The 27,863-nt window shown below is 59.3% G+C and overlaps 1 protein-coding gene and 1 long non-coding RNA gene across 4 annotated transcripts; one reads left to right on the top strand and one right to left on the bottom strand.

Moving 5' to 3' along the window:
• The first annotated feature begins 1,850 nt into the window (after positions 1–1,850).
• On the top strand, positions 1,851–24,641 carry MPO (myeloperoxidase). Of its 3 annotated transcripts, XM_075905053.1 has the most exons (14): positions 1,851–1,915; positions 6,031–6,108; positions 7,466–7,559; positions 9,202–9,377; positions 10,045–10,168; positions 13,603–13,732; positions 14,564–14,770; positions 16,138–16,453; positions 18,146–18,306; positions 19,307–19,553; positions 20,166–20,336; positions 20,842–21,079; positions 21,774–21,985; positions 24,059–24,641. In XM_075905053.1, the coding sequence occupies exons 1-14, from the start codon at positions 1,909–1,911 to the stop codon at positions 24,082–24,084; spliced, it is 2,187 nt and encodes a 728-aa protein (XP_075761168.1). In that variant the 5' UTR covers positions 1,851–1,908; the 3' UTR covers positions 24,085–24,641. The 3 variants fall into 3 exon arrangements, with proteins under 3 accessions (XP_075761168.1, XP_075761167.1, XP_075761166.1); XM_075905052.1 differs by lacking the exons at positions 1,851–1,915; positions 6,031–6,108 and adding an exon at positions 6,568–6,844 and having other exon boundaries at positions 24,062–24,641; XM_075905051.1 differs by lacking the exons at positions 1,851–1,915; positions 6,031–6,108 and adding an exon at positions 6,568–6,844.
• A 1,050-nt stretch (positions 24,642–25,691) lies between these two features.
• On the bottom strand, positions 25,692–27,418 carry LOC112546370 (uncharacterized). The gene is made up of 3 exons (XR_003090055.2): positions 26,780–27,418; positions 26,246–26,423; positions 25,692–25,830 (listed from the first exon to the last, which is right to left on the bottom strand). It is a non-coding gene; the product is annotated as an uncharacterized LOC112546370 (long non-coding RNA).
• Positions 27,419–27,863: the final 445 nt, after the last annotated feature.

Genomic DNA, 27,863 nt, shown 5'->3' with positions numbered 1-27,863 from the left:
CATCCCTTCCTTCGGCCTAAGGAGAGCCTGGCTTAGCCCGCCAGGACTGTATTTTGCAAGGGCTCAGCCAGCCTCTGGCCCAGCGGAGTCAGCTGTGAGACCAGGAACAGATTTTTAGTGGGGTTTGAGCTCTCCAGGGCTTACGGGGGGGCACCAGGGGTCCCACGTGGCTGCTCCAGAAGCACTGGGGGGGTCTGAATCTCAGGAGAGGAGTCAGTTAGAATTCCAGCCTGTTGCTTTCCGGCCGCCGTGCGAAAGAAGAAGTGCTTCGGTGCCCCCCAGATAACAGCTGCCGGGGCGGCCCATCTGCCCGCTCTGCCGGCTTGCCCAAGAACGGCCCGAGTTGCGCAAGGCAGCTGTGGTAACGCACCCAGGAGTGTTCAGTTTCCCTCTGCCGGGAGCTGATTGTGGACTTGGCCGCAGCACTCGGTCGACCGCCCCCGGGGAGCCGAGGGAGATTATTCTGGGCCACATCGAAGCAGCAGGAAGGGACCTTGTGCAACTTGTCCAGCACTAGAGAAACAGCCCAACGGGCGGGTTGGGGAGGGACCCGGCTTGCCACAGCCCCGGAGAGCCTGGGTGGAGAGGCAGCCATGAGGCTGCCACATGGCGGTGGAGGGGGCAGAGGCCTGGCCTGTTCTGTCCTCCCAGAGCCAGGTGTCGTGCCGGGGTCTCTCTGCAGGGTCAGAGGGCTCCAGGGCACGTCAGGGTTCGAGCCCAGCGGATCTAACACGTATTTCATTTGCTTTCTTGTAGCTAGGAATGAGGACCAGGCTCTGGCTGCTGCGCGATCGGCCCCAAACCGAGAGCTGTCAGTGCCTACGCAGCCCCCGTCATCCCGGTTACGGTGGCCCCCTCCTTCCGAAACCTGAAATGAGGCCCCCACGTGAAGGCCGAACAGACTCGCCGCATGGGTGCGGTTTGGAGGGGCAGGGCCGTTCTGGACACACAGTCTGGGCTGCAGCGTGGCCAAGGCTGGTACGGGACGGGGCGGCTGGGAGAGACGTCAGGCTGGAGGCTGCTTGGAGGCCCCAGCAGCAAGGCCAGGGGAAGCCCTGCTGGCACAGGGCACAGAGCGACTCCCTGGTGTGGACTGTCCCCGGTGCCCCACAGAGGCTGGCCGGGCTCTTGCAGGACGTGGCTTTGGGCAATGGCCCCCTCAGCAGCCAGGGCAGCGAGGCCTAGCCCCACGGTGCCCCCTCCTCCTTTCGCCAGCGGCAGCCCCACGTCCCCCTGCCTCCCCCTTGCCCCATGTGGGCAGCATGTGCCAGAGGCCCCAGGGGGATCCCCTGACCTCGGACGTGGGGACAAGCACCAGCAGCCTGGAGCCGGGGCAGGCCAGGGCGAGTCGGGCAGGGCAGGAAGGGCCCTCCAGCGAGCCGCACAGACCCCAGGGTGGCCCAAGGCAGCTTCAGCAACAGCCTTGCTCTGGGGAAATAAGGCCAGCTGCCTGGTGGGGCGCCCCCAGCGCTGCCCTGGGCTTTGCCTGGGACAGGGACATCCCAGCCCGCCAGCCGGGCAGGGGGCTGCCCCCTCGCACTCCCTGCTGAGCTCTGTCCACACGGGGTCAGACCCAGGGTCCATGCAGCGGCCAGTGCCGGGCGCCCCAGTGCCACTCACCCCGGGATCCCCCCGGCTGCCCATTCCCAGCCCTGGCTCCCAGAGGTCGTGTTGCCTTCCCCGGCGACAGGAGGCAGCCAGGGCGCACCAGGGACACGGCCCCTCAGCCTGGGTGCTGCAGGAGTGGGAGCTGGGGGGCGACAAGAAGCAGGGAAACCTCCTCGTGGCCCTGCCCAATTCATGCCCACGGGGCGTTTCCCACAGCCCGGGCTGGTCCCGCCCAGCAGGAGCGGCCCCGGCTGGGAGATAAAAGCGCAGGGGCCCGGCTGCTGGGAAGAGACGCCGAAGATGGCAGGTGAGATGCGCAGGGTTCCGGCTGCTGGGCGTGAGCAGAGCGGCGGGCGGGGAGCTGCGGGTGGGAAGTGCAGTGGAGGCCCCAGGTCTGGTGCTTTGCACCACGTGGGTAGCAGCCTCTGCGGCGTGGCCCCTGCACTGGGGCCGGGCACCGATTCTGCTGTGTGCCCGCCAGGCTGTGTGGTCCAGCGCCCGCCCGCCCGGTCAGCCAGCTGGGCTCTGGGCCAGGGAGCTGCCGGTGCCTTGCTGGGGATGGGGAAAGGGAAGCAGCCCGAGAGCTGAGCTGCTGGGTTGTGTTTTCCTTCCTCCACTGCGGTGCGAGGGGCTACCAAGCCCTGCCCCCCCCCAGGGCCTGCCCTCTGGGGGGCTGGAATTGTCTGCCCGGCTGGAGCACCCTGGGTAAGCCTGGGTGGGATAGGACGGGACAAAAATCAGAAGCCTGAAAAGTTTGAAAAACCAAACTTAAGGAAAAGATTGGAGCTGGGCCAGAGCCATTTTATTTCTCTGATTTAGAAACATTTGTCTCTGTTTGGCGCTTTCCTTTTAGCAAAACTTGTGAGTGTAAATTTTAAAATGAAAAATAATTTTGATTCAAACCCCTGAAACGTTCCTGTGAGGGGCTGAATCACAGACATCCCCTTAGGCCTGCAGGTCATGGCATGGACACCCATCCGCCTGCTCTCCTGGGCCAGATCCTCTGGTCTCCCCCAGGCATGGCACAGAGCTGGGGTGACTGCCCCCCTTCAGAGAGACACAGACACTGAACCGGCTCAGCATCCAGGAAACCGATCCCCAAAGGTTGTTACGGGGGGTAGGGGGATGGGACACTTCAGAAATCCGAGATAAGCTTGAAATACTCAGAGGCCTTGGGTCCTTTGCCTTTGGCTCCTGGTTCCAGAGCTCGGTGCTGCAATCCTGTCCTGTTTCCAAGCTTTTCTCGGCATGAATCAGAGTAGAAATTCAGTAGAAACCCTTCCTCCCTCGCACGCTGGGCCCTGACACCGGCACGGTCCATTTGGCTCAATTTCAGTCTTAGGAAGTTAAACATAAAAGGCTGTGTCTACACTGGGCCACTTATTCTGGAAAATCAGCTGCTTTTCTGGAATAAGCTGCGAGCTGTCTACACTGGCCCTTGAATTTCCGGAAAAGCAACGATGCTCTACTGTACAAAATCAGCCGCTATTCCGGAAAAACTATTCTGCTCCCGCTCGGGCATAAGTCCTTATTCCGGAACACTATTCCGGAAAAGGGCCAGTGTAGACAGCCCAGTAGTCTTTCCGGAAAAAAGCCCCGATTGCGAAAATGACGATCGGGGCTCTTTTCCAGAAAAGTGCGTCTACATTGGCAGGCTGCTTTTCCGGAAAAGCCCTTTTTCCGGAAAAGCATCTGTGGCCAATGTAGACGCTCCTTTTCCAGAAATACTTATAACAAAAACTATTCTGTTTTAAGCATTTCCGGAAATTCATGCCAGTGTAGACACAGGCAAACAGCCCATTATTTCAGCTATTTAAAGCTGACACTTTGCAGGGCTGGATTTGTAGGGACCCTGGCCCACAGAGGCATTTGGGGATCAGGAGGTTTCTGTAGGAGGTTGTGCCCCTGTCTTCTGTGAGGCTGCGGGGAGAACACTGCGCAGAGCTGGGCAGCAGCTTGCGGCCAGGGGCCCAGCCGGGAAGGCAGCGCCAATGCCAGCAGCAGCAGCAGCAGCGAGGGTGGCCTGGGGCGATGTTGCCACCTTTGTTTCTGCGCTTTCTGCAGAGCAGGGCCCTTGGTCGGCATCTGCCCCTCCCGGGCCACCCGGCTCTGAAGGCAGCAGAGAAGTGGCAGGGCCTGGTGCGGCCTCCCTCACTGTGCTTGTTTTTTGTGTTCGGACCCATCGCTAACCAGGTTGGGCCCCCCCAGAGCCCCCCCCGCACGCTGCAGGGAACGAAGTCGGACCAGAGCGTGGTGCAGGGAAGGCAGCCTGGCCCCACCTCTCGGCTTGACACGGGCTCATGAGGGGAGTCTGAGGGGACCAGGCTTGTCTAGTCTGCAGCAGGGAAGAGCGAGGGGGGATCTGACAGCAGCCTGCAGCTCCCTGAAGGGGGTTCCCAAGAGGCTGGAGAGAGGCTGTTCTCAGTGGGGGCAGAATCAGGAGCAATGGGCTCAGATTGCAGGGGGGGGGGTCTAGGTTGGAGATTCAGAAAAGCTGCTTCCCATGGCGGGTGGGGAAGCGCTGGGCTGGGCTCCCTGGGGAAGGGGTGGGGTCTTCATGCTCAGAGATTTGTAAGGCCTGGCTGGGCTGATTGAGTCGGGGTTGGTCCTGCTGTGGGCAGGGGCTGGACTAGCTGGGACTCTAGGGTCTCTCTGGTCCCCAGCCACCTCCACAATCTGGGAGGTACAAAGGGCTGCTCCATGAACTCTGATTCCCACACCCATGGGAGTCTGGCACTAGCTAGTAGCCAGTAGCCCCTGTGAAGTGGAGTGGGCGTCTGTCACCGAGGGGGGGGGCCCAGGCCCTGCACCCCCATCCATAGCCAGAGGGACTCCCCGCTGGCAGGGGACAGAAGGGTTATTCGTCAGCAGGGACACAGCGCAGCACAGACTTGTCAGCGCAGGAACCAGGAGCAGCAGCGCCAGCCATCCTGGGGGAAAAGGGCCCAGAGGCAGGGCCCTGTACCCTAAGTCAGCCAAACTAACTCACCCACTCGACAGCCTGTTCCAGTCCTGCAGCCAGCCCGGGCTCCGGCCTTTGTCCAGCTTCCGGGGCAAGTCTCTGGAGGGCGGGGGCATCGTCTGGAGAAATGGTCTGAGCTAAACAGGACGAAGTACTGGAAAGGGTGTCACAGGGAGGAGGGAGAAAATTTGTTCTCCTTGACCTCTGAGGATAGGACAAGAAGCAATGGGCTTAAACTGCAGAGGGCGAGGTTTGGGTTGGATATTAGGAAAAACTTCCTGCGCATCAGGGTGGTCAAACACTGGAATAAATTGCCTAGGGGGTTGTGGAATCCCCATCTCTGGAGATATTTGAGAGCAGGTTCGACAGACACTGTCAGGGATGACCTAGATGGTGCTTGGTCCTGCCATGAGGGCAGGGGACTGGACTTGATGACCTCTCGAGGCCTAGTTTCTATACATTCAGAACCTAGGGTTGCCAGGTGTCCGGTTTTGAACTGGACAGTCCAGTATTTGAGCTTTCTGTCCAGGAAACAAACTGAGACAATATCAATGAGAAAGTAGAAATGTCCGGTATTTTCTAAACCAGGTGGAATGTGGCTTGTGATGTTGTGACGTAGTGGGGGTACCTGGCTGGTTTCTATGCTGCTGGCTCTGGGGTAACCCCCACTGGCTGCCGTGGATACCACGACCCAGCAAAACAGGATGAGTCACTATGCAAACCAGTATGGCCAGACACCCCCGATGGAGAGGGACAAAGGAAGGTGGAATGCTGCCCTGGCTGGGGGGCAGGGCTGGAAGAGGGTTAGTTAGTTGCTGGCTGGGAGCATGGGGGAGACAGCTTAGGGAAAGGGGCTGGAGTTTAGGGCCCAGTCTCCCCCATCTCAAGGGGGCCTGAGGCAGCCTAGCCCAGCTCTGTGACCAGATCACATCTGTGCTGTGCTGTAACCTGGAGAGGCAATAAACTTCCTCTATTCCACCGGCTGGTGCAGTCTGTTTGTGCCATTTCGGGGTGCAGGAGACGGGGGAACCCCGACGCGCCGTCACAGATGTCATGGCAAGCGCCTCTGTTTTTTTTGTTGAAACCATCTGGCAGCCCTAGGCGCGCCCCAGAACGCAGTGCACATGCCCTAACGCACCTCCAGAGTGCGATACAACCTGACACCAACAAGCGGACGGACCGTCTCCTCTCTGTTCAGGCCAAGCTGCTCACGGGCTGTGCTTCCCCCGGTGGCGTTATGCCAGTGTAACTGTGGCCGTCAGCAGGGCGCTAGGCGTGGGCAGCGGGTGCACTGCTGCCGTGGAAGTTACCCTCCCTTCGTGGGGCTGCGTGCGCCGTTAGTCAAAGGCTCGAGGCTCTGGGCTGGAGCTGAGCCGGGCCGGGGGAGGGGGGGCAGTTGAGCTCTTTGGTGGGGGGCGAAACCCGGCGTGCTAATGAGCGGGGGGTTTGTGTCTCTCCAGGGACGAAGCCTGCCATCGCGCTCTGTGGGTTCCTGCTGGCCCTGAGCCTGTGCCACGCCGCCGGCCCGGACGCGCACGGTACCGCCCCATCGCCGCCATCGCCGCCAGAGCCATTCTGCTCTAAGGGTTTCTATTGCGGGAGGGGCAGAGTGCAGCCACGCCAGCCCCAGGTGTTACGTGTGTCCCCAGCAGCGGCGCTAAGGCAACAGCTGGCTCCGGAAAGCCAAGCGAGCGCCGGAGCCAGATGCCCTCTCCCTGCACGGCTCAGTCGGGGGGCGGGCGAGGGGCCAGTCATTTTTTGCCTGGGGCCACTTCAGATATTTGCAGTGGCCCCGGGCCACATTGGAAGGGGCAGGGCTTCAGGCAGAAGGGGCGGGGCCAGGGCACTTCCCTGCTTCCCCACCCAGAAACCCTGAGTGGTCTGGGGGCGGGGGAGCTTCCCTCTAGGCGCCCATGCCCCTGGGGCGGGAGGAGACGTCGCACACTCCCCCTTCTGTCCCCAGGCCAATCGGGGCTTGGGGGGCGCGCGACGTCTCCTCCGGCCCCACCAGGATGCGTGGTGCTAGCGCTGTGAGCTCCTTGCAGCGCGGGGGCAGGGCGCACGCTCCTGATTGGGGGCGGGGGAGCAGCGGGACCCGCTTGCTGGGCTGGATCCGGCCCGCGGAGGCCCTTTTGCGCACCCCTGCTGCAGAGGGGGGCGCGATTCCGGCAGCTCCCGTCCAGCACCGGAGAGCCCCTGCCAGAGGAGGTGTGGCTGCTGCTATTTGTATTTGCTCAGCGCTCGGAGAGCACAGGCAGAGACCGGATCCCGGCGGTGAGGGCAAAACTCCGTCTTACCCAGGGAGCCAGACACTTGCCGACAGCTCTCCTGATCCCTCGCTGCCCCCTCGGGGCAGGCATGTGGAGCCGTATGGGACGGAACTTTTGCCCCCCCTGTCAGCCACCCGCAGCCCCTCCAAGCCGGCTGCCTCTCGGTGTCCAAGCTGGGAAGTAGGGGGCAGGGTTCGGGGGCTGCGGCAGCCGGAGGAGCTGCTGGAGTTCTGCTCCTTCTTGCTTCCCCTGCCAAAGTTCAAAGTTCAGAGCACGGGCCCGTCATTTAGGGCAGAGCTTGGTGCAATAAGATCAATGCGGATGCACCGGTGCATTTCCAAGCTCTGTGGCTATGGAACAGCTGGAAGGGTGGGTGCCCGGGTGCCCTAGGGAGGGGTGGAAGTCCCGGCTTGACACAGCCCTTGCCCGGAGGATGGAGCTGGGGGCCCTGAGGGCCCTGCCCGCCCGGGGGTTCTGTGAGTCTCCGGTAGAGGAGAGAGCCAGAGGGCAGATTCACCGCAACGGGCAGGGACTTGTTCCCAGGTGTACAGTGAACCTGCCTCGTGCAGTGAACTCGTGGGCGGGGGCCGGCCTCACGTCCTGCCCCTGCTTCTCTTTGGACCAGATGTCTCAGGGATGCTGTCGGCTCCCTCCATTCTGAGCAGCGTCGAGGAAGCCAGGCGGCTGGTGGACACCGCCTACAAGTACACCCGGGACCGGTGAGTGCCAGTGTGCAGGGGGAGACTCGTACCCGTCTGCCTGGGGACTAGTGTCCTGCTCCCTGCGGTGGCTCCTGATCTCAGCGTCACTATTTGCAGCACAAAGGGCGACTCACCCTGAGCACAGATGCCGAAATGTGGCCCAGGGTGGTTCTCCGTGCGCAGTGTGCCCCAGTCTGGTATCTGACCCCCGGCCACGCCTCTTCTGCAGGCCTGGCCCTGCTCCGTGCTCGGTGGCACGGCCCAGCAAGGGGGGTCATGGCAGTGCCATTGAGGAGTCCCTAATGGAAAGTGACAAGGAAACGGGATGGAGGCTAGAGACCGTTCCGTGGGCTGACCTGCCCGTGGGCCTCAGGGCTGGAGATTCCACCCTGACAAAATTGTTATGGGACAGCTGGCAGCTCCGCCGTCGCTCAGCTCGGGCCCAGGGTTTCACCCCAGAATCCAGCACGACTTCCCCAAGTCCAACGCTGAATCTGCTTTGTACGAACCCGCCCCACAACCACAGCACTTAGGCTGTGTCTAGACTGCACCCCTTTCTGTAAAAGGGATGCAAATTAGACATATCGCACTTGCAAATGAAGCGGGGATTTAAATCCCCCCCCCCGCTTCATTAGCAGAAAAATGGCTTATCCCTCATTTTAAGAGGGATAAGGGATCTTTCGGAAAAGGCTTTATTTTTCCGAAAGATCCGCATCTAGACTGGCCCTTTTTTCCGGCAAAGCTCCGAGCCGGAAAAAAGCAGCAGCCATTTTTATGCTAATGAAGCGGGGGGAGATTTAAATCCCTGCTTCATTTGCAATTGTGATATGTCTCATTTGCATCCCTTTTCCGGAAAAGGGGTGCAGTCTAGACACAACCTTAGTCTTTCAGAATAGAAATGAGTTTTCTGGGCGTATGCAATAGAATGTCTTCATGAAACAGCAGGGCAATCAATGCAAATAGTCAACGATTATTTGCTCCAATCTGATCTCCTGAATGAAGTAATGAAGACGCCTCAGACTTTCCAGATCAACCTCACTGAATTTGCATCCATTAGTCACAGGCGAAGAGTTTTTGTTTAGGATTCATGGTCATTTTTTGCCATTATCTACTATGTGTTTGAGAGAGTTTGTGTGTCAGCGCACGAGTCTGTCTGCCCGTCTGAGCATCTGTCAGTTTGCTGAAGAACTCCTAACGGGTAAGAGCCCGGACACCAAATCGGGGAGGCAGCTTCCTCCTCCCATAACGGAAAGCAGGGTCAGGGCCCTGGTTGGGCCAGGACACTGGGATACACCTGGAATGGGATTGCTCCTCACAGACCCCCCAGAAAAGAGACAGAATCACCAGGCAGGTGAACGCGACTGGCTAGGCTGCTCCCCACCCCCATCTGGGACTGCCTCAGCCCTGAGCCCCCCCTCCCCCAGTACCCTTTAGGGAGGGAGGGAGGGAAGGGTTTGCTGCTCCCTCCCCATTGGTACTGGGGCATCAAACCACACCGAGAAGAGGCGGAGTCACCGGGCACCCTGGCTTCTGAGCCTTGCCCCGCCAGCGGCTGCTGCACTGCGGGGTGAGCTGCTGTGGACAGAGGGCAGAGGGGCCTCCATGCAGCGAGCTGGGTTGTTGCTGCTCCATGTCGCCAGGAGGAATATTTTCATTCCAGTTTAAAGGAGAAGCTGAGGAACGGAGCCTTCAGCCCTGCGGATATCCTGGGATACATCAAGCAGCCAGTGGCAGGCACCCGGGCCGTGATCCGAGCCGCCGACTACATGGACACCACCCTGGCCCTGCTGAAGAAGAAGCTGCAGCAGACTGTGAAGGGGAAGTTTAATGTCACAGGTAATGGGGCCGATGTTGGATCCGCTCCCCCGGGAGCCCCTTCTCCGCCCGGCGCCGTGGGCTCCGGTATCTCCCATGGGCTGCCGGGCTGGGCTCTCCACTCACCGCCCCGGAACGCCAGGCCAGGAGGGGTTGCAAGGCAGAGGCACTCGCTGTCTGGTGGTGCACATCTCCTCGCTTGGCCAGCCCCCGGGACACAGACCGTGGGGCTAAGGACCCCAAGGGGCCATAGGGCAGGACCTCTGCCAAGAGCTCAGCCCGCTTGGCTCCTTGCTGGGAAGGGGGAAAGCTGAGCTTCCCACCCGGTCCCAGGCTGCCTTCTGGGATGTGGCTCACCTTGAACCACTGCTCAGCTGTGGGATGGGAGGGGAAGGGAAGGGGACCCTTCACTAGCAGCCCCCTCCTCTTCCGCCGGGGGGTGGCTCGAAGGCCTGGCGCAATCTGTGGGAACGTGCCCGGCGGCTTCCGTCTGTTTCACTGCGCGTCCAGCCGGAGACTCCGAGCAAAGCCGGCTGCGGCCTTGCCCTGGTGCATTTCCCGGGGAAGGCTGCAGTGGTCTGGGGGATGATTTGACAGACGTGGCCTCCAAATACTCTTTGCTCGCCCCGTTTTGGGGCCCCCGTTCCAGCACGCGGAGCTGCTGCACCTCCTTGGCTTTCTCTTGCAGATGTGCTGAGCCTAGACCAGCTGGAGTTGATTTCCAAGGCTACTGGCTGTGCCCAGCAAAATATGCAAATTCCATGTGACGACACATACCCTTACCGAACCATCACGGGCGAATGCAACAACAGGTGATGCTCGCTGCCCAGGAGAGGGTGGCAGGTCCTCCCTGCACTAGAATAGTTTCCCATCTGTGTGCTCCCATGTGATCCCAGCTACCCCGCGAAAATGAAGGGGTCTAAATTTGCTTATTTTCCCGGCCGTTGCCTACTCAGTAGGTGTTTTCGGAGAACTACAGTGACTCCAAGCTCTCTCCCTTGAGCGGGAACAGCTAACAGAATGGGGGGAATCGTTAAGAAAGGGACAGCGAACAAGACAGAAAGCATCACATGGCCTCTGTAGAAATCCAGCTTGAATACTGCATGCAAATCTGGTCACCCTGTCTCCTAAAAAGATACAGTAGAATTGGGAAAGTTTCAGAAAAGGGCCATAAAAATGATTACAGGCATGGAACAGCTTCCCCATGAGACAAGATTAAAAAGACTGGGACTTTTCAGCTTGGAAAAGAGTGCGGGGCATGACAGAGGTCTGTAAAATCATGGCTGAGGGTGTGGAGAGAGTCGATAAGGAAATGTAATTTGCCCCTTGTCATAACACAAGACCTAGGGGTCACCGAATGAAACGAATAGGCAGCAGGTTGAAACAAACAAAAGGGCTGTGTCTACACTCGCGGCTTTTGGCGCGAGAAATATGCAAATGAGCTAAGTGTGGACTATCGCCAAGCCTCATTTGCATACCTAATGAGCCTCCATTTTTGCAGAAGAGGCTCTTGCGCCAGAAGGAGCTGTCTGCACGGCCCCTTCTTGCGCAAGAAAACCCCTCTTGTGCGATGCCGTTCTTTCTGAAAATAATCGGTGTAACAGCATTGCACGAGAGGGGTTTTCTTGCGCAAGAAAGGGCAGTGTAGACAGCTCCTTCTGGCACAAGAGCCTCTTCTGCAAAAATGGTGGCTCATTAGGCATGCAAATGAGGCTTGCCGATAGTCCACACTTAGCCTCATTTGCATATTTCTCGTGCAAGAAGCCGCAAATGTAGACATAGCCAAGGAGTATTTCTTTGCACAGTCAACCTGCGGAACCCCTTGCCTGAGGACATTGTGAAAGCCAAGATTTTAACAGGGTTCCAAAAAGAGCTAGATAAATCCATGGAGGACAGGTCTTTCCATGGCTACTAGCCAGGACGGGCAGGGAGGGGGTCCCTAGTCTCTGCTTATCAGAGTCCAAGAATGGGTGACAGGGGAGGGGTCACTTGATCATTCCCTGTTCTGTTCTCTCCCTCTGGGGCACCTGGCATCGGCTGCTGTCAGAAGACAGGCCACTGGGCTGGAGGGACTTTGCTTTGATCCAGTCTGGCCGTTCTTATGCTCTTCTGCTCCTAAATCACTAGCCAGCCAGTCTTGGAGCAATCCCAGGGGCACACCGGTGACAATCCCTGCCAGGAGTGGGGGCCCTGGCCAGGCATTCAGAGCCTGCCCCCTCTTGCTAGTTCAGCTCATCGAGAAAGCCCTGTGGACAGCTGCCCTGGGTGCCCGGCTCTGGCTCAGCAACAGGAATTTCCTCCTCCTGTGCTCCTGGCTGGCCGGCTCACACCTCCCAATCTAGAGACTCTAGAAAATCTCTGGAGGGAAAGTCCAGCCAAGACAAAGCAGAGGTTGGATTTCAGCTCATATTCTACCCAGCGGTCACCAGCCAGTCGATCGGGATCTACCAGTCGATCTCAGAGCCCCTGACGGGATCCTGGCTGGTCTGGCTGGGAAACTATCAAGCGCTGGCACTTCAGTTGCCCCTCCCCCACTGTCGTGCTGCTCCTGCCCCTGCCTTGGACCTGCCCCTTGGGAGCCTCCTGCTCGCTGGGCAGGGTATGGGAGGGAGAAGGGGGGGCTGATGTCAGGGTGTCCCTCCTCCCCCACCCCTGTACCCTGTCTCCACACAGGGAGGAGGGGTTGGAGGGAGCTTGGCAGTGCAAATCTCTGTCACTCTCACACGAGAGGTGTGTCTAGACTGGCAAGATTTTGCACAAAAGCGGCCTCTTTGCGCAAACACTTGCCAGCTGGCTACACTGGCCGCTTGAATTTGCGCAAGAGCACTGACTTCGTAATGTACAAAATCAGTGCTTCTTGTGCAAATACTTTCAGGGATAAGCCCTCTTGTGCAAGAATACGTGTGCAAGGGGGCCAGTGTAGACAGGCACCTTCATTTTTTGTGCAAGAAAGCCCGATGGCTAAAATGGCCATGGGAGCTTTCTTGCGCAAAAGCGCGTCTAGATTGGCACGGAGGTTTTTGTGCAAAAGCACCCTTGCCAATCTAGACGCTCTTTTGTGGAAATACTTTTAACGGAAAAACTTTTCTGTTAAAAGTATTTCTGCAAAATCCTGCCAGTCTAGACGCAGCCCAGGAGTGTCTGTCATTCTCACACACGCACACACACACACACACACACACAGTCCTTCCCCCTCCTCTCCTGACACAACACGGGGGTGGAGGGGGAGGTGTTGTTGCTACTTTTATGGCTTGTGGGTTAGTTTTAGTGTTGGGCTGGTCTGGGCATTTCGTTTCATTCTCCCTCACGCTTCCATTTAATTCTCTGAGCAGTGAGTTCTAAAACGCCCAACCTGGCGTGGCTGGAGCCATTCTCCCCGTGGGAACTGCTGCTCCTGGAGGTGGCTGGCATGTCCCTGAGAAAGGCAGAGCAGGGGGTCTCCACATGCTGCCCTTGCCTGCAGACACCGCTCCTGCAGCTCCCCTGGATCAGTGATGGGGAACCGCAGTAGGAGCTGTGGGCTCAGTGCCCGTAGATGGGGAGCAGCACATGGTGCCATGGAGCCATTGCTGTCCATGCCAGCTGCTTTCAGGGGCGGTGCAGGGCCAGGGCAGGAGTAAACCTGCCTCAACCCCACTGTTTCGTCCCTGCACCCCAACCCCCTACCCCAGCCTGGTGAAAGTGAGTGAGGTCCGGGGCGAGGGGGATGGAGTGAGCAGGGGAGGCCTTGGCGAGGGGCAGGGAGCTGGGCGAGGGTCCGTGGGCTGGCGGTAGATCTGACATTGCACTTACATCGGAACAGTGATCTAGTGGCTGAAAAGGCCGGCGCCCCCTGCTCCAGCTGGTCCTGCGCTCTGCGTGTAGCTGAAACGTGCAGGGCGTTTACACCCCGTCAGCTGCTGCCTTCCTCTCTCATCCACTGGCCTCCCCCAGGGCAGGAACCCCCAAAAGCACGGGCACCCCCCGGCTTTCCCCCTCCCGTAGCCTCCAGGGCACACCCCGGGCAGTGAGCCCTGCAAGGAAGGCAGCTGAGCGCTGAGGCTGCTGCTTGTCAGGCCGACTGGCTGTGTGTGCTGGTGCCTGTCTGCCTGCCTGCTGCCTCTTGTCTGGTCGGTGGGCTGCCCTCTCCTTGGGCGGGGCGTTCTGTTCTGGCTGCTCGGCCCGTGCCTGAGCTCCCAGGTGCTCTCCTGACGCCAGGGTGGCGGGATGTGCTGTGTTGTCAATGCCTCTCTCATGCTTCTCTCAGGAGAAACCCGTCCTTGGGGTCTGCGAACCGAGGCTACAGCCGCTGGCTGCCTGCCGAGTACGAGGACGGCGTTTCCCTCCCTCCCGGCTGGACCGACGGGCTCAAGCACTGCGGGTTTCCCTTCCCCTTGGTAAGGGCTGGCAGGCCATTGGAAATGCTTTCCGTAAAGGCCGGTAGTGGGAAGGCGCTCAGAGCGTTGCAGGAGGACTCCAGGGCAACGTTCTCCAGCCTCAGGGGCCCCCACCCCATCTCGCGTAACGACAAACGAAAGAAGCAGCAGGCCGCTCGGGGCCAGCCCTGGTTGAGCCAACATGCTAACAGAGATGTCCCACTGGTGCCGGTGCAGGGAGGGGGTAGCTGCCCTGACAACATGCCCAGGTTGGTAGATACCAGTGTTCTCTCTTAATTTTTCCATCCACGTGTGGAATAAATTTTGCGGAGTGCACCAAGGCATGTGCTGCTGTGCACCACCAATAGAAACACATTCTGCTGGCTGTGGCCAGCTGTGGGCGCTCTGCTAAACAGGGGGTAGCACCTAAATCACTCCTGGATGGCCACCCAAGTGCTCAGTTTCCGGGGAATGCTGGCATCTCTTTCATCCCACGTGAAGGCCTGGCCGGCTCTTTGAGCCCCATGAGTGAATTATGTGGGGAGTATTGCAACGTGCCTTTCCAGAGCTGCAAACCGAAGCTGCAGCCGCTGGCTGCCGAGCACGACGACGGCAAATGAAGAGTTAGGACCTCGGCTCGGCGTGCCCAGAACGGGCCCTGCACACAGAGCAAGCGCAGACGCCACCGTTAACGTTTGTGTTTTCCAAAAGGGCACCGGAGCAGCTGCCCTCTCCCATGGGCCCCTGCTGCTGGCCCCGGGAGCGGACTTCCACGCCCCAGTCCTGCACACAAAAGCCCCGCTCCTAGCCCAGGGTCCGGTCCCACCCACCCTCTCTGCTTCCACCCTCCAGGTCCGAGCAGTGTCCAACCAGATCATTCGCTTCCCCACGGAGCAGCTCATCACAGACCAGCAGCGGTCGCTCATGTTCATGCAGTGGGGCCAGTTCATTGACCACGACATGGACTTCGGGCCCGAGACTCCGGCCACAGTGACCTTCAGCGGCGCCGTGGACTGCGAGACCAGCTGTGCCAAAGAGCCCCCCTGCTTCCCCATCAAGGTACCGGCGGGATTTCCCCACAGGGAGCTGGCGAGGGAGGGTCCCCCAGGGACGGGGCTGCCTGAGTCTCCCCCTGGCCTTATCGGGGCAGGTCTCTCCCAGCCCGGGTCTATGCTAGGACCTTGCTCGAAATAACGCCCCACCCCCGCCCAAGTTTGAATGTCCGAGTGGTGCATCCTCACTGCCAGGCTCATTCTTCTGAAACCCTGGGCTGCCGAATTTGACCTCCCAGCCAGTGGGGAAACCTCCACCAGTTTTCGAGGGTCAATGGGCTCAACTTGTGGGGAGGGGTCTGGGTTGGACATTAGGAAAACGGATTTCCCATGGTGGGTGGGGAGGGGGTGGAGTCTCCATCCCTAGGGGTGTGTAAGTCTCTGCTTGACACGGCCCTGGGTGGGGGGGTTGAGTTGGGTTGGTCCTGCCGTGGGCAGGGGGCTGGATGCGAGGCCTCCTGGGGGCTCTGCCCGTCCGGGGGGTCTAGGATTCTAACCAGTCAGCTTAGCTCCGTCCAAACACCGGAAAGTGACGATCCAGGGGATCTCAAATCCTTCCACCATGGGGCGGGAACACTTATCTCTGCCCCCGCGCTCTTTTACTTGGATCTGGGGGCATCACCCCATGCCTAGGGAGTCAGGCTACACCTACACTGCAGGAATCTGGCTGCAGAGGCAATGCAAATGAAGCGCTCATTAGCATTTCTCACACTCTCATTTGCATAGTCTCTTCCGATCCGTTTTGCGGAAGAGTTTTTGCGGAAAACCCTGCAGTGTAGACGGGGCCATTTTGCACAGAAAACCCTTGTGCGCAATAACCTTAGTCCTCAAAAAAGCCGGTGCACGGATCTTGCACAAAAGGGGGTTTTGCCCCGTCTACACTGCCAGGTTTTTCCGCAAAATGGATCGGAAGAGACTATGCAAATGAGAGCGCGAGAAATGCTAATGAGCACTTCATTTGCATTGCCTCTGCCGACAGATTCCTGCAGGGTAGACACAGCCTGGGCATCAGGCTCTGGAGACCTTCCGGCGGGTCAGTCCCACAATAAGGAAACCCCCTTTCCGACGCCCCCATCCCGTCCTGCCGAGACGGAGGCAGTGGGCGCCCTTGGCCCGCGCAGACCATGATGCTGGATGGAGGCTCCCTGCTTGGCTGGGAGGCAGGAGCAGCAGCCAGGAAGCCATTTCCTGCTCTGCACCCGCCTGTCTTAGCCAGTCTGGATTAGCAAAGCAGCCCCGGTGGAGCCGCATCTCAAAGCCACCAAGCCACGGAGCCTGCTCCAGCATGCGGCAGGGCAGGAAATGCTGCTCGGCGGGGGGCGACTGGCTTCCGCCCCCTGGGCTGGTAATGCTCCCCCTCCTCTCTTGCTGCAGATTCCCCCCAATGATCCCCGAATAAAAAACCAAAGCGACTGCATCCCATTCACCCGCTCCGCCCCGGCGTGCACCCAAGGGAGAGCGATTCGGAACCAGATCAACGCGCTCACCGCCTTCCTGGACGGCAGCATGGTGTACGGCAGCGAAGTGCCCTTGGCCAAGCGGCTACGGAATCAGACCAGCCCGCGGGGCTTGATGGCAGTTAACGAGCAATTCACCGATGGCGGGTTGGCCTTGCTGCCCTTTGGGAACATGGACAAAGACCCCTGCCTTCTCACCAACCCCATGGCACAAATCCGATGTTTCCTTGCGGGTAAGGCGTGCGCCTGCAGCCCCTCCTGTTCTCTGCTCAGGAGACCCCAGGACCTTCTATTTTATTTTGTGAGTTGTGAAAAAATTCCCAACACCTCAGCCAGTGGGAAAAGGGGCAGAGCAGAAATCCACAAAGGTCATTTCAGATTGCCCTAGACAAGGCTCTAGAACAGCCACGGGCAACCAAGTGGGCTGCATGAATGGCCCTCCCTAGTCTCCGTGGGCTGCAGTGGTGGGCAGCCTGTGGCCCACACCCCCATATCTGCCCCCAGCCCCCACGTGCCTCTTACGCACTGGGCCCCTGCACTTCCTGCTCCTCCCACTCCCTCCCAGCACTTTCAGAGCATCATGAATCCCCTGGTTCGTGATCCATCCCAGCTCCCCTCCCTCCCTCCCAGAGCTTGAGCAGCTGTGAACAGCTGGCTCCAGCTGGCCACTTTCTTCCTGGGGCAGCTGCTGCCCTGTGATTCCTCTGCAGTATAATTGTCCCCCATGCTTGCTGCCCCCAGTGGTCATTGTGGAGCATAACTGTCCCTTCTCTCAGCCCCCTCCCTTTTCATGTTATAGAACACAATCCCACTCCAGGCACATCCCATTGCCCTGGCACAACCAAAAGCTGACCTCACCTTAAGTTAGGATAAAAGGAAGCTGCATATCGAATGTGGCGGTCCTAGCTCTTACCGTGCAGGAGTCACAGACAGAGAGATGGACTCATGGACAGAGAGACAGACACACAGACTGTCTAAAATAGATAAATTGATAGATGTACTAGCTTGGCTGCTAAAGTCTGTCAGTAGGGATATAATATATGTAGCCCTCAGTGGAGGCATTTGACTTGGTGCCCAGTTTTGATGAAAAAACGAGGCTGATGACACAATGTACCATTAACAGGGCGGGTCTCAGGCGTCATGATGAAGGAGGAAAGCACGCTGAGTGGGCGTTGCTAGGAGGGTTCTGCAGAGTCCCGTTCTCAGACCCACAGGCTCTCCCGTTGGATCTGAGAGCGGGAAGGAAACACGAAATCCTCCTGGATAAAGCTGGCTGATGACCCAAACCTGGGGTGGTGCTGAATACCGGGGCGGGGGGCGCTGATACAGAGCAAGCCGGTTTGCTCGGCAGGCTGGGTGGTGCTGAATACCGGGGTAGGGGGCGCTGACACAGAGCAAGCCGGTTAGCTCGGCAGGCTGGGCCCTAGCTCACAAGCTGCAGCTTAAGGTGGCCAAATATAAAGTTCCAGGTCAAGGAACAAAGACTCAGCCCGGCACAAGCCGGGGCGGATCTGTGCTGGGAAGCCGTCCCGCTGCAAAGGGCTTGGGCTGCCCGTGGGCTGAAAGGAGGGGAGCGCCCCAGGAGCAGGGCTGGCAGAGGGGAGTGCTCTGGGCAATAGGCTGTGAGCAGCACTAACCACCGCCCCGCCAGGCCAGCGCGCTCCGTTAGCTCCGCTCAGCGCACAGATCTGGCCTGGAGATTTGTGACTTTATGAATTTACTCCTTTGCTCTGCCACTGGCTGTGGAGGCCAGAAAACCGCCTTGTGCAAGAAACAAGCCGAGCCCAGAAAGGGTGCAGGCGGCAGGGCGGGTCAGTGAGCTGGGGCGCTGGGTCCGGGGAGGCAGAGTGGGGGGCGGAGGGGGAGGATCCGGGAGGCCACACAGACGAGGCTGGGGGGGACACAGACGGTTTTCACTTCCCCAGGCGACTCGCGAGCCAACGAGATGCCGGAGCTGACGTCGATGCACACGCTCTTTGTGCGGGAGCACAACCGCCTGGCCACCGAGCTGAGGAGACTGAATCCGCGGTGGGACGGGGAGACGCTCTACCAGGAGGCCCGGAAGATCATAGGTGCCATGATTCAGGTACAAGCTGTCGTGGCCGACTGCCCGGGGCCAGGCTGCCGGGGCCGTGACCTCTCAGGCAAAGCATGGCCAGGCTCCATCAGCACTCGCCCACGGACCGGCCGGGCAGGTGGGCTCCTGCAAGGGGATCGGGGAGACGGTGCGCTCCTGGGCAGGCAGTTCTGCATGCGTGGCAGCGGGGCTGGGGCTGGCCGCGGGAGAGGCGGTGGCTAGTTAGCGCTGGGCCGTGTTCGGCAGGGAGCAGGCGCTGGGCCTGGCCAATGCCAGCGGGGTGATGACCCCTGACTCCCACTCGTGGCGCTAGTAGCTGTGGAGAAGCTGCACGCTCCGTGCAGGGGCTGTCGGCATTTCTGTGGTGGCCGAGTGGCCCCGTGTCTCGGGCTGGCGGGCGTCACAGGCAGGAGGCTCCCGCAGTAGCTGAGGTTCCTCTTTGGCACCCTCTGGCCAGCTGCTCATGGCTTTGGAAAATGTCCTTTGGCCGCCTGGGGCCAGCCCCGGCATCACCCTGTCTGGCGGCTGCAGCCCAATGGCCGTGGGCGAGCGGAGAGTCTTGCCCGGCTTCTCAGATTCCCCGCCCCTGAGGAATGCGGGGACGAAGAAAGTCGGAGGGAAAACGAGCCCGAGCATGTGGCAGGTTTCAGACCCCAGAGCCTGGCGGCCATTGGACATTGCACCGTGACTGGACCATGCTGTCAGGCCCGGGCTGCCCCGGGGTAGTTCGCCCTGGGGCTCAGAGCTACCCCCGGGGTGCCTGGTGTAACGGGAGGGAAAGGTCCTACAGCCCTCAGCAGCACACAGCCCGCTCCTCTGCTCTTCAGACCAGCCTCGAGCCAGAAGATGGGGGCTGGCAGAGCCCTCAGGAGCCATCACATCCAGCCCCCTGCCCAAGCACGACCCGCCCAACTCAACCCCCCCAGCCAGGGCTGGCCCAAGCCAGGACTTAGGGCTGGAGAGTCCAGCAGCAGGTAGGAGTGGCTCAGTCTCCCCTCATTTCCCCCAGGTAATAACCTTCCGAGACTATTTGCCCAGCCTGCTTGGAAATCGAGTCTGGTCAGCGATTCCTCCCTACCGCGCCTACAACGACTCGGTGGATCCCCGAATATCCAGCATCTTCACCATCGCATTCCGCTTCGCTCACGCCTCGATCCAGCCCTTCGTATTCCGCCTGGACCAGCGCTATCAGCCTACCGGCCCCCCCAGCCTGCTCAGCAAAGAATTCTTTGCTATGTGGAAAATTGTGAGACAAGGTAAAACCCTTCTTGCTGCCCCACACTGGCCCTGGTCAGACCCTTCCTGCCAGCCACTCGGGCCAGACTCTGCCACAGGCGGCATCAGAATGAGGGTCAGTCTCAAAAGCAGCCAGCGGATCTTACCAGGCCCCCGTGGCCAAAGCGGCCAATAGTGGCTTCTTGTGAACTCGGACTTGGTGTAGAGCTTAAAACGCCCCTCTGCCCCCTGCCCCCATGGGCCAGCTTGTTAGGGAAACCTTTCCTCAGGACCCTCCCTCTGCCCACATGGGCTGGTGCCTACCTCGGGCTTTGTGGCTCCCCTGAGTTTCTGGGCACTGGCCACTCACCTTTTTGGGATGGGAGGCTCAGAGACCTGCCCAAGGCTCCTAGGAAGTCAGCGATGGTGGAGGGAATTCAACCCAGGCCCCAGGTCAGCACGTTAGCTGCTGGACTGGCCTTCACCAAAGGAGCTCTTGCCAAGACGTCAGGAAATACAAAGCTTAGGTTCCTGGGTCACCTACTGCCCCCCTAGCTGCATGAAGCAAAGCTCAGCTCAGCACAGCGGGGCCTCTGTTTGCAGAGGGAGCTGGGTGGGAAGGCTGCTCACGAGGGTCTGTTTAATGACTGCAGGTGGCATCGACCCTGTTCTCCGTGGCTTGCTGGCTAGGCCGGCCAAACTGATGACCCAGAAGCAAATGGTGGTGGATGAACTCCGGGAGCATCTGTTTGAGCAGGTCAGGCGGATCGGACTGGATTTACCGGCACTGAACATGCAGCGCGGCAGGGATAAAGGTCTCCCAGGTGAGGGTCCCCACTGCTCCAGAGGAAAGGGAAAAGCCCTCAGGGCTGAATGTAAATGGCTGCGGGTTCTGGACACGCAGGGGGAGAACCAGACCGTCCCAGCATGGGATCCAGAGAAATGGAGATGGCCATAAGCCGCCCCACCCCCTTGGCAAAACAACCTGACACGGAGAGGAAATATTCAGAACTCAGGGATCTTGTCTGGGTCCGGTCTGCTTTACTGCACCCAGGATGCCTTAGGGTCGGAGCACCAGCCACTAAGGCCAGGTCTATACAGAGCCGGGAGGTCGGCGTGAGGTGCACAGCTCCAGCAAGGTAAATAACACAGCTGGAGTTGGCACACCTTAAGCCAAGTGCGGTGCTCTCTTCCAGGGCTACCGAGGCCAGCAGGGCGCCCTCAGCTTTCAGTGTAGGGGGTCGCCGTAGAAAAGAGCAGCAAGTCACTAGCCCAGAGGGGAGGGGCCTGGCGCCCGGCGGTACTGACTGCGCTGCCCTGGCTCTGCAGGGTACAACGCCTGGAGACAGTTCTGTGGGCTCTCGAAGCCGCGCAACGTCGTTGAACTTTCTGCGGTGCTGAGTAATTCCGAGCTGGCCAGAAAGTTCACAGACCTGTACGGGACGCCGGAAAATATCGACATCTGGATCGGGGCGCTGGCGGAGCCGTTCGTGCCCAATGGCAGAGTGGGGCCCACCATGGCTTGTATCATTGGATCTCAGTTCCGGAAATTACGAGACGGGGACAGGTAAGAGCCCATCAAGGAGAGGAATCCGAGTGAGTACGCGTGGGCGGCAATTTGTCTGGAGGAGCTGAATGTGAGCGCCCAGCTGCCCAGCTTCCATTCCTTCACTTGGCCGGCGTTTCGGAAAGCCTCCGGGGCATGGCCATTTTGGTATTGATCGTAAAGTCTTGCACTGCTCGTTCAGGCCTGATAGATTGGTTGGCGCTATTTTCACAGAGGCCTTGATTAGTTGGCAGACACCCGAACGCATTTTGTCAAGTTGTAAGTTTACACACACACACACACACACACACACACACACACACACACACACACACACACACACACACACACACACACACACTTGGTTGAGTTGCCCTGCCAGTGCTGTGGCGGGAAGGACACTGCCAGACCCCCACGAGGCAGACAAGGGACAGGATGGAAACGGGGGAGAGCCGGGGCTTCTCTCCCTCCTTTTGGGCTGTGGGTTAGTTACCGTTCTCTGCTTTGGCTGGCACGTTAACCGCAACACCTGCTCCACAGACCTCGCTTCGTGTGCTCAGGTGGTGGGAAAGGGGGATCCTCGCTCAGCGCTGGCCACTGGCTCTGAAGCCCCGTTCGTGCCAAACCTCCCCCAGAGCGAGGTGTCTTTGGGCTCGGCGGCTGGGGCTCGCCAGGGACATCCTTGGGGTAAAGCCTGGTGCTACTCTTTCGGCAGATTCTGGTGGGAGAACCCCGGGATTTTCACTGCCCAACAGCGAAGGGCCCTGAGAAGGATCAACTTGCCACGGATAATCTGTGAAAACACCCACATTACTCAGGTTCCTAGGAACCCCTTCCAGGCCAACAAATACCCCGGAGACTTTGTGAACTGCAACCAGGTGCAGAAGCTGGACCTCTCGGCGTGGAGAGCAATGGTGGAGGAGCAAGGTACAGAGCGAATCGGCCGGTTTGCATGCGCTCTCCTTGGCGCGGGAGCTCCCCGTTCAAAGGAAGATGCGCCCAGGCCGCAGCCGTTAGGGCCTAGAGATATACATGCAGGCGGATCCTCAGCAGGGCCCAGGGATGCCGGGTGGGGCCCAGTGGGACTTGCAAACGCACCCACCCAGCCGGAGCTGCTTGAACTCCCTGGGAAAGTGAGGCAAGCCGGGCATCGAACTCGCTGGAGTGTCTGAGAATTCCACTGAGGCGGTGCTCCGTGCGGAGGTGCCCAAGTAGCTGTGTCGGCCTGGCCCGGGCCCAGACCCTGGCCTGTCGGGGCCTAGCGCAGGTTCCAGGCCCGAGCTACATTGCAGAGAATTGGAAGTTAACTTAGGAACGACTGTTTAGCTCATGATGTGATTATAGCCCAGGCCAGGTCCCCGTTTCTAGGGGACCCGTTGTGGCCAATTGTCACCCCTGTCCGGTAAAGGGGCGCGTGCCGGTTCTGTCGGCCACATGCCGGGGAGCGAGACACTCGGCACACGCCGTGTCCAGAGCTCCCCTTGGCAGATCTCTGGGAATGACAAGGGACCCTTTGGCAAGGTCCTCGGGTCGCCCTGGGGCTCCTGGGCCCACTCGAAGGGAGTCCTGGTTGGCTGCACTGAAGTAGGTTGAGTGGTCACGGCAAACCCCACCACAGAGCCCTGGCGTCGAGTGGCAGGTCTGTCGGGTCTCTGCAGGGCCGCCAGCGGCTTGTTGTGCCTGTGCAGCCTGTGCACATGAAACCACCATCCCCCGCAGCCTCCATCCCCCCATACCCCGCAGCCTCCATCCCCTCCGTCCCCCGCAGCCTCCATCCCCCGCAGCCTCCATCCCCCCATCCCCCGCAGCCTCCATCCCCTCCGTCCCCCACAGCCTTCATCCCCCGCAGCCTCCATCCCCGCATCCCCCGCAGCCTCCATCCCCTCCGTTCCCCGCAGCCTCCATCCCCTGCAGCCTCCATCCCCTCTGTCCCCTGCAGCCTCCATCCCCTCTGTCCCCTGCAGCCTCCGTCCCCCGCAGCCTCCATCCCCCACAGCCTCCATCCCCTCTGTCCCCCGCAGCCTCCATCCCCTGCAGCCTCCATCCCCCGCAGCCTCCGTCCCCCGCAGCCTCCATCCTCCATCCCCCACCCCCTCCACCCCCCACACGCTCCATCCTCCATCACCTGCACCCTCCACTCCATCGGGCAGGGCTGTGCTCAGAGTTGGGGGGGGGAACAGGAGGAGGGTAACTGCACCTGCACCCTCCCAGCCCTGTCAGCCCCCACCCTTCCAATGCTGGCTGGGGAGCAGATACACGGTGGCAGAGCCGGCTGGAGCTGTGGCCCGGCAGGCGGAACAGGTAGAACGGGGAGCGACACAGCCTGATTGAATGGTGGGTGGGGAGGTGCAGCAGGGCATGGAGGGTCTGGTATCATGGCACTGATGGGGCTGGGGGGTGGAGCATGGGGGATGGGGGATGGTGTCGTGGGAATGAGGGGGAATGGAGCAGGGGATGGGGGCTGGCAGGGCTGGGAGGCAGAGCGGGGGATGGGAGCTGGCAGGGCTGGGAGACAGAGCGGGGGATGGGGGGATGGGGGCTGGCAGGGCTGGGAGGCAGAGCGGGGGATGGGGGGATGGGGGCTAGCAGGGCTGGGAGGCAGAGTGGGGGTTGGCAGGGCTGGGAGGCAGAGTGGGGGATGGGGGCTGGGAGGGCTGGGAGGCAGAGCGGGGGCAATGAGGGGATGGCGTCATGGGGCTGAGGGGGAGCGGAGGGGGGGGGTCCAGGAGCTTGGGGCCTCTGGAGCTGGTGCTGCACGCAGCCAGCCGTGGCCCTAGGCATATGCAGCACAGGGCTCTCCTAACCACTGTGCCCCAAATTTCGTGGTGCGTGCTGCACCTGCGCGTGCTGCCTATGCCTAAGGACGGCCCGGCCTCTCTCCCCTTTGTCCTCTTGCCTGTCCTCTTCCTGCTTAGCCTGCACCCCCCTGCACCGGCACCGAGCCCGGCCTTCCAAGGGCCTCCTCTGCTTTACTAACACCCGGCCCATTCCCCCCCCCAGAAGAAGCATCCGGTGACGCTTCGTGATGGCCGCTGAAGTTTCCCGCAGGGCTGGATTCAGGGGATTAAGGCTCTTCACCCCGTTCACCCCAAAGCTTTGCTGCCAGGAGCATGCAGCCTCGCCGCTAGTGTTCCGCTTGGCCGTGCTTTGCACCAGGCTTTTCAGCGAGATGCAGCCATATGGAAGTGAGTGTCCAGCACCCTCCCAGCACGATGCTGCAATAGGTGCTAACCGGGATGGCACAGACAGAGCGGCGTGGAAAGGAGGCTTCGAAGTGACCCCCGAGTCATTGACAAGGAGCTAGAAGCTGCCTTCCGATGAAATTCACACAAAATCAGCTGTAGTGCCCAGCCGTTTCTGTGCCTGATTTCCCAGAATTCGGTGGCGGTGGCATTCTGGGCCACGCTGTCTGCACAAGAATCTCACTGCGGTGAACTTGGACCATCTCTCGTTTGCTGAGACTCTGCTTGGCTTGTTTGCTAATTTTCCACTGGGCTTTGAACGACTGAGGATTGTCAGCGATACGATGCCGCTTAGCTAGCGTTCTTTGATTTCTTTATAATAAAAATGCTTTTCTTTCTGGGTTTCCAGGATGGTAAGTCAGCAAAGAAGGCTCCTTAATTCCTCACTTTTGCAGAGACTATGGAAAAGCCAGAGAGCAGGTCCCAATGGCTCCCAGTCATGCTGGAAGTGCAGCATGAGCCAGGTTCCGCAGGGATCGGTTCTGGGCCCAGTTCTGTGCAAAGTCTCCATTGAAGATTTCGCTAAGGGGCTAGCGAGTACCCCTGTAAACTGCTCTCTGACAGTCCGGCCATGCCCGGCCTCCCGCCCTCCTCCTCACCCAGTGCTGGCTGCCGGAGGGCTGGAGCAAGTTCCTCCCGCCCTCAGCTGTCTGCTCCTCTCGCCCTGAGAATCCGCTGGTCCTGCAGGTGCATGTGGCCCAGGGCAAGGGCAGGACAGCACCTCGCTCTCTGGGCCCACCGCCCGCCAGCCTGAAGAAAGCCAGAGTGGCCAGACTCCGGCATTTGCTGATGAGGCAGCACTCCGGCGCCTTTGCTCCCCGCACGGCAGGTCGTGCCCACGAGAGCTCGTGCCACCGTCTATCTATCTCGTTGTTAGTCTCTGATGTGCCACCGGGCCACTCGTTTCCCCGTGGGACCGCGTCAGGCTTACTCCAGATAATTACATCTCCTGCTTCCTCCACGTGCCCTGGGCCAGGGTCTCTGCCAAAGAAAAGCCAGGTGGGTCTGGCAGCATTTGCTGTCCACACTGGCGATTACTGATCACTCCATGGTCCTCCCAGAGCCACAAAACGATTGTCCAGAAATTTGCTCTAACATCTCACCCCCGCCAGGCTGCCTGGCCCGTAACTCCGGGGCTGGTGCTCCATTCCCCTCATACAGCCACAGGCGAGATCTCTCTGCAGAGCCGCCTACCGCAGCCCAAAGGGGACTTTCGGAGGGAGACAAGCAGCAACACAAAGAAGGTTTCAAAGGCCCCTGCCTGGATCCCCAGCTTTATGCCCAGAAAATGCAGTAGCCGCAGCTGGGTTGAGTGGCACATTCAAAAAATTAAGGGCCAGGAGACGCACAAACTTCATAGACCACAGGTTTGAAAGTGACACTGCTATTATCATGTGCTGCGAGACCGAGTAGATCTTGAATCTTTCAGGGCTCTCTCGTTTCCAATAACTTCTGGCCGTGTGCACCAGAGTGCATGCAGTATGCCAGTGTCTCACAACGGTAAAGCCATTCGAGTTGGGGTGTTTTTTTCTGGGAATAGAAGTGTTGACAAAAAATACTTAGGAGGGGCTCTAAAAACACTTGCAACTTTGAATCTCATTCCAACACCATCCAAACATTTCACCTGGAGCATCGCAAAATGTTAGTTTGACCTTTCAGTTTGAAACGGCATTTCATTTGCACATTTGTCCAATTAAAAAAGAAAAAGCACGAAAAGGAGTGAAAACACCCCAAAATCACAAAATTAAAAAACCTCTACAATTTTTTAAGTCAGCTAAAGTATTTTGGTCAATTCCAAACAATCTTTTGTTTTTATACAACAAAAAATGGGGAAAAAGGGAATTCAGACTGAATGGCATTTTTTGCCCGTTTTTCTGTTTCCACTTCCAGCCGGAAACCACAGCCACTTTTCACTCAGCTCTGCCTCCCACTTCCCGGTTCTTACTAGACAGTCGGTTCGATATCCAACGTTTGCATCTGAGTTACACTGTACAGCTAAGTGTTGTACGTGACGTCTCTCACCGAGGGTCCATGCTGCAGTCAGTTACTGTATCTACATGGACTCTACATTCTTTTCTGATTCACTCTCATCTATGGTCCGGACTCTCCTCTTGTGCGACTGGCTGTATGAAAATGGAGACCGCACTCAATTTAACAAGTGATCAACTTTGACTTCTCTAACTGCATGCCCAGACGCAGGCATTTCTGTGGGGGGGAGGGGAGGGCTTTTTTTGTAAATGTGAACTGCAAGGGTGTGCATGCCCCCCCCATAGTTCCCCAAGCAAATGGGAAAATCATCCCCAGCCTTCCCCAGGCCAGCCTGAGCATGGGGGAGGGCGGCTCGGGCAGCACACTGCTCTGGTGGGAGCACACTTACTTGGGGGACCACAGGGGGTGCTTTGGCACCCTTTGCACACACCTCTCCCCCCCACCCCCCACACAGGCCTGAACTGGTCTCTCTTCATCATTTGCCACTAACCCAGCCTCGCGCCGTCTGCAAGGATTGTATGTGTTTACTAGTGGTGGCCACGGCCTTGCTCAGACGTATCTCCCTGTACATGTGCATGTTGCGCGGGGTGCGTGCTGTGTGTGGCTGACATTGCTGGCTGTGTTGTTGGGTGGGCGGCTGTGCTGATTGGTGCCCGAGGCGTTGTCCTGGTGTTTGCACTGAGTTGTGTGTAGGTGTTGCTGGGTGATGAGCTGGGCTGTGTCTGGGAGGGTTGTGCCGAGGGATGTGAGCTGAGTTGTTCACAGCAAGTTGCACGGGTGGCAGCTGTGCCCGCTAACCCAGCATCCGGGTTGTCTCCTTCATGTCACTGACATGACCGCCAACGAAATTGTTTGATACAAATTAACTGCAGCACAAGGATGGTGATTGGCTGAGTTCCTTGTGACATCACAATGGAGTAGGACTCTGGGCATGGCATGGGTGCATGGCCTTTTCTGGTCCACAGATGCCACGTCCTTTAGCCAAGCACTGGTCCTTGCCGAACGCTGTGACAGCCGCCTCCGCCAGTGGCAGTGCTCTCAGCCTGAGCTGGCGGCTAGCGACCGGCACAGAGCACCTGGAAGCGGTGGCTTTCTGAGCCTGAACGAAGGGAGAGGTGTCCCTCGGGCCCACAAACGTTCCAAACTCTCCTCCCAATGGGGCAGAGCAGAGGTTCTCAAGCTGTGGGTCGGGGTCTGTTTTCATGGGGGTCTCTGGGGCTGGCATCAGACTTGCTGGGACCCAGGCCTGAATCCTACTGGATCGCTACTGCCTAAGGGCTTCAGCTTCAGCCCGGGGCCATAGGGCTCCGGTGACAGGTCTCCTCCCAAGGCTGAATTCCTTGGGGTTCTCTTTGGTCCCCCACTTGGGGTGGTGGCGCTCGGGCAGGCTCAGGCCACAGCTCCCCACCTGGGGGGTCGTGTGGTAATTTCTGATGCTAGAAAGGGGCTGAGGTGCAGTGAAGCTGGAGAACTGGCCTGGAGACCTTTACCCAACAGGTTTTAAACAAAAACACTCCACCCGGGGCCCAAACGGTCTTCTCCAAAGTGGCTGAGCAACTTAGCTCAAACGTGCC

The sequence above is a fragment of the Pelodiscus sinensis genome, chromosome 21, assembly GCF_049634645.1.
Source record: "Pelodiscus sinensis isolate JC-2024 chromosome 21, ASM4963464v1, whole genome shotgun sequence".
NCBI classification, from domain to species: Eukaryota; Metazoa; Chordata; order Testudines; family Trionychidae; genus Pelodiscus; species Pelodiscus sinensis.
The sequence above is the reverse complement of the archived record's forward strand: the minus strand, read 5'-3'. Positions and strand labels throughout refer to the sequence as shown.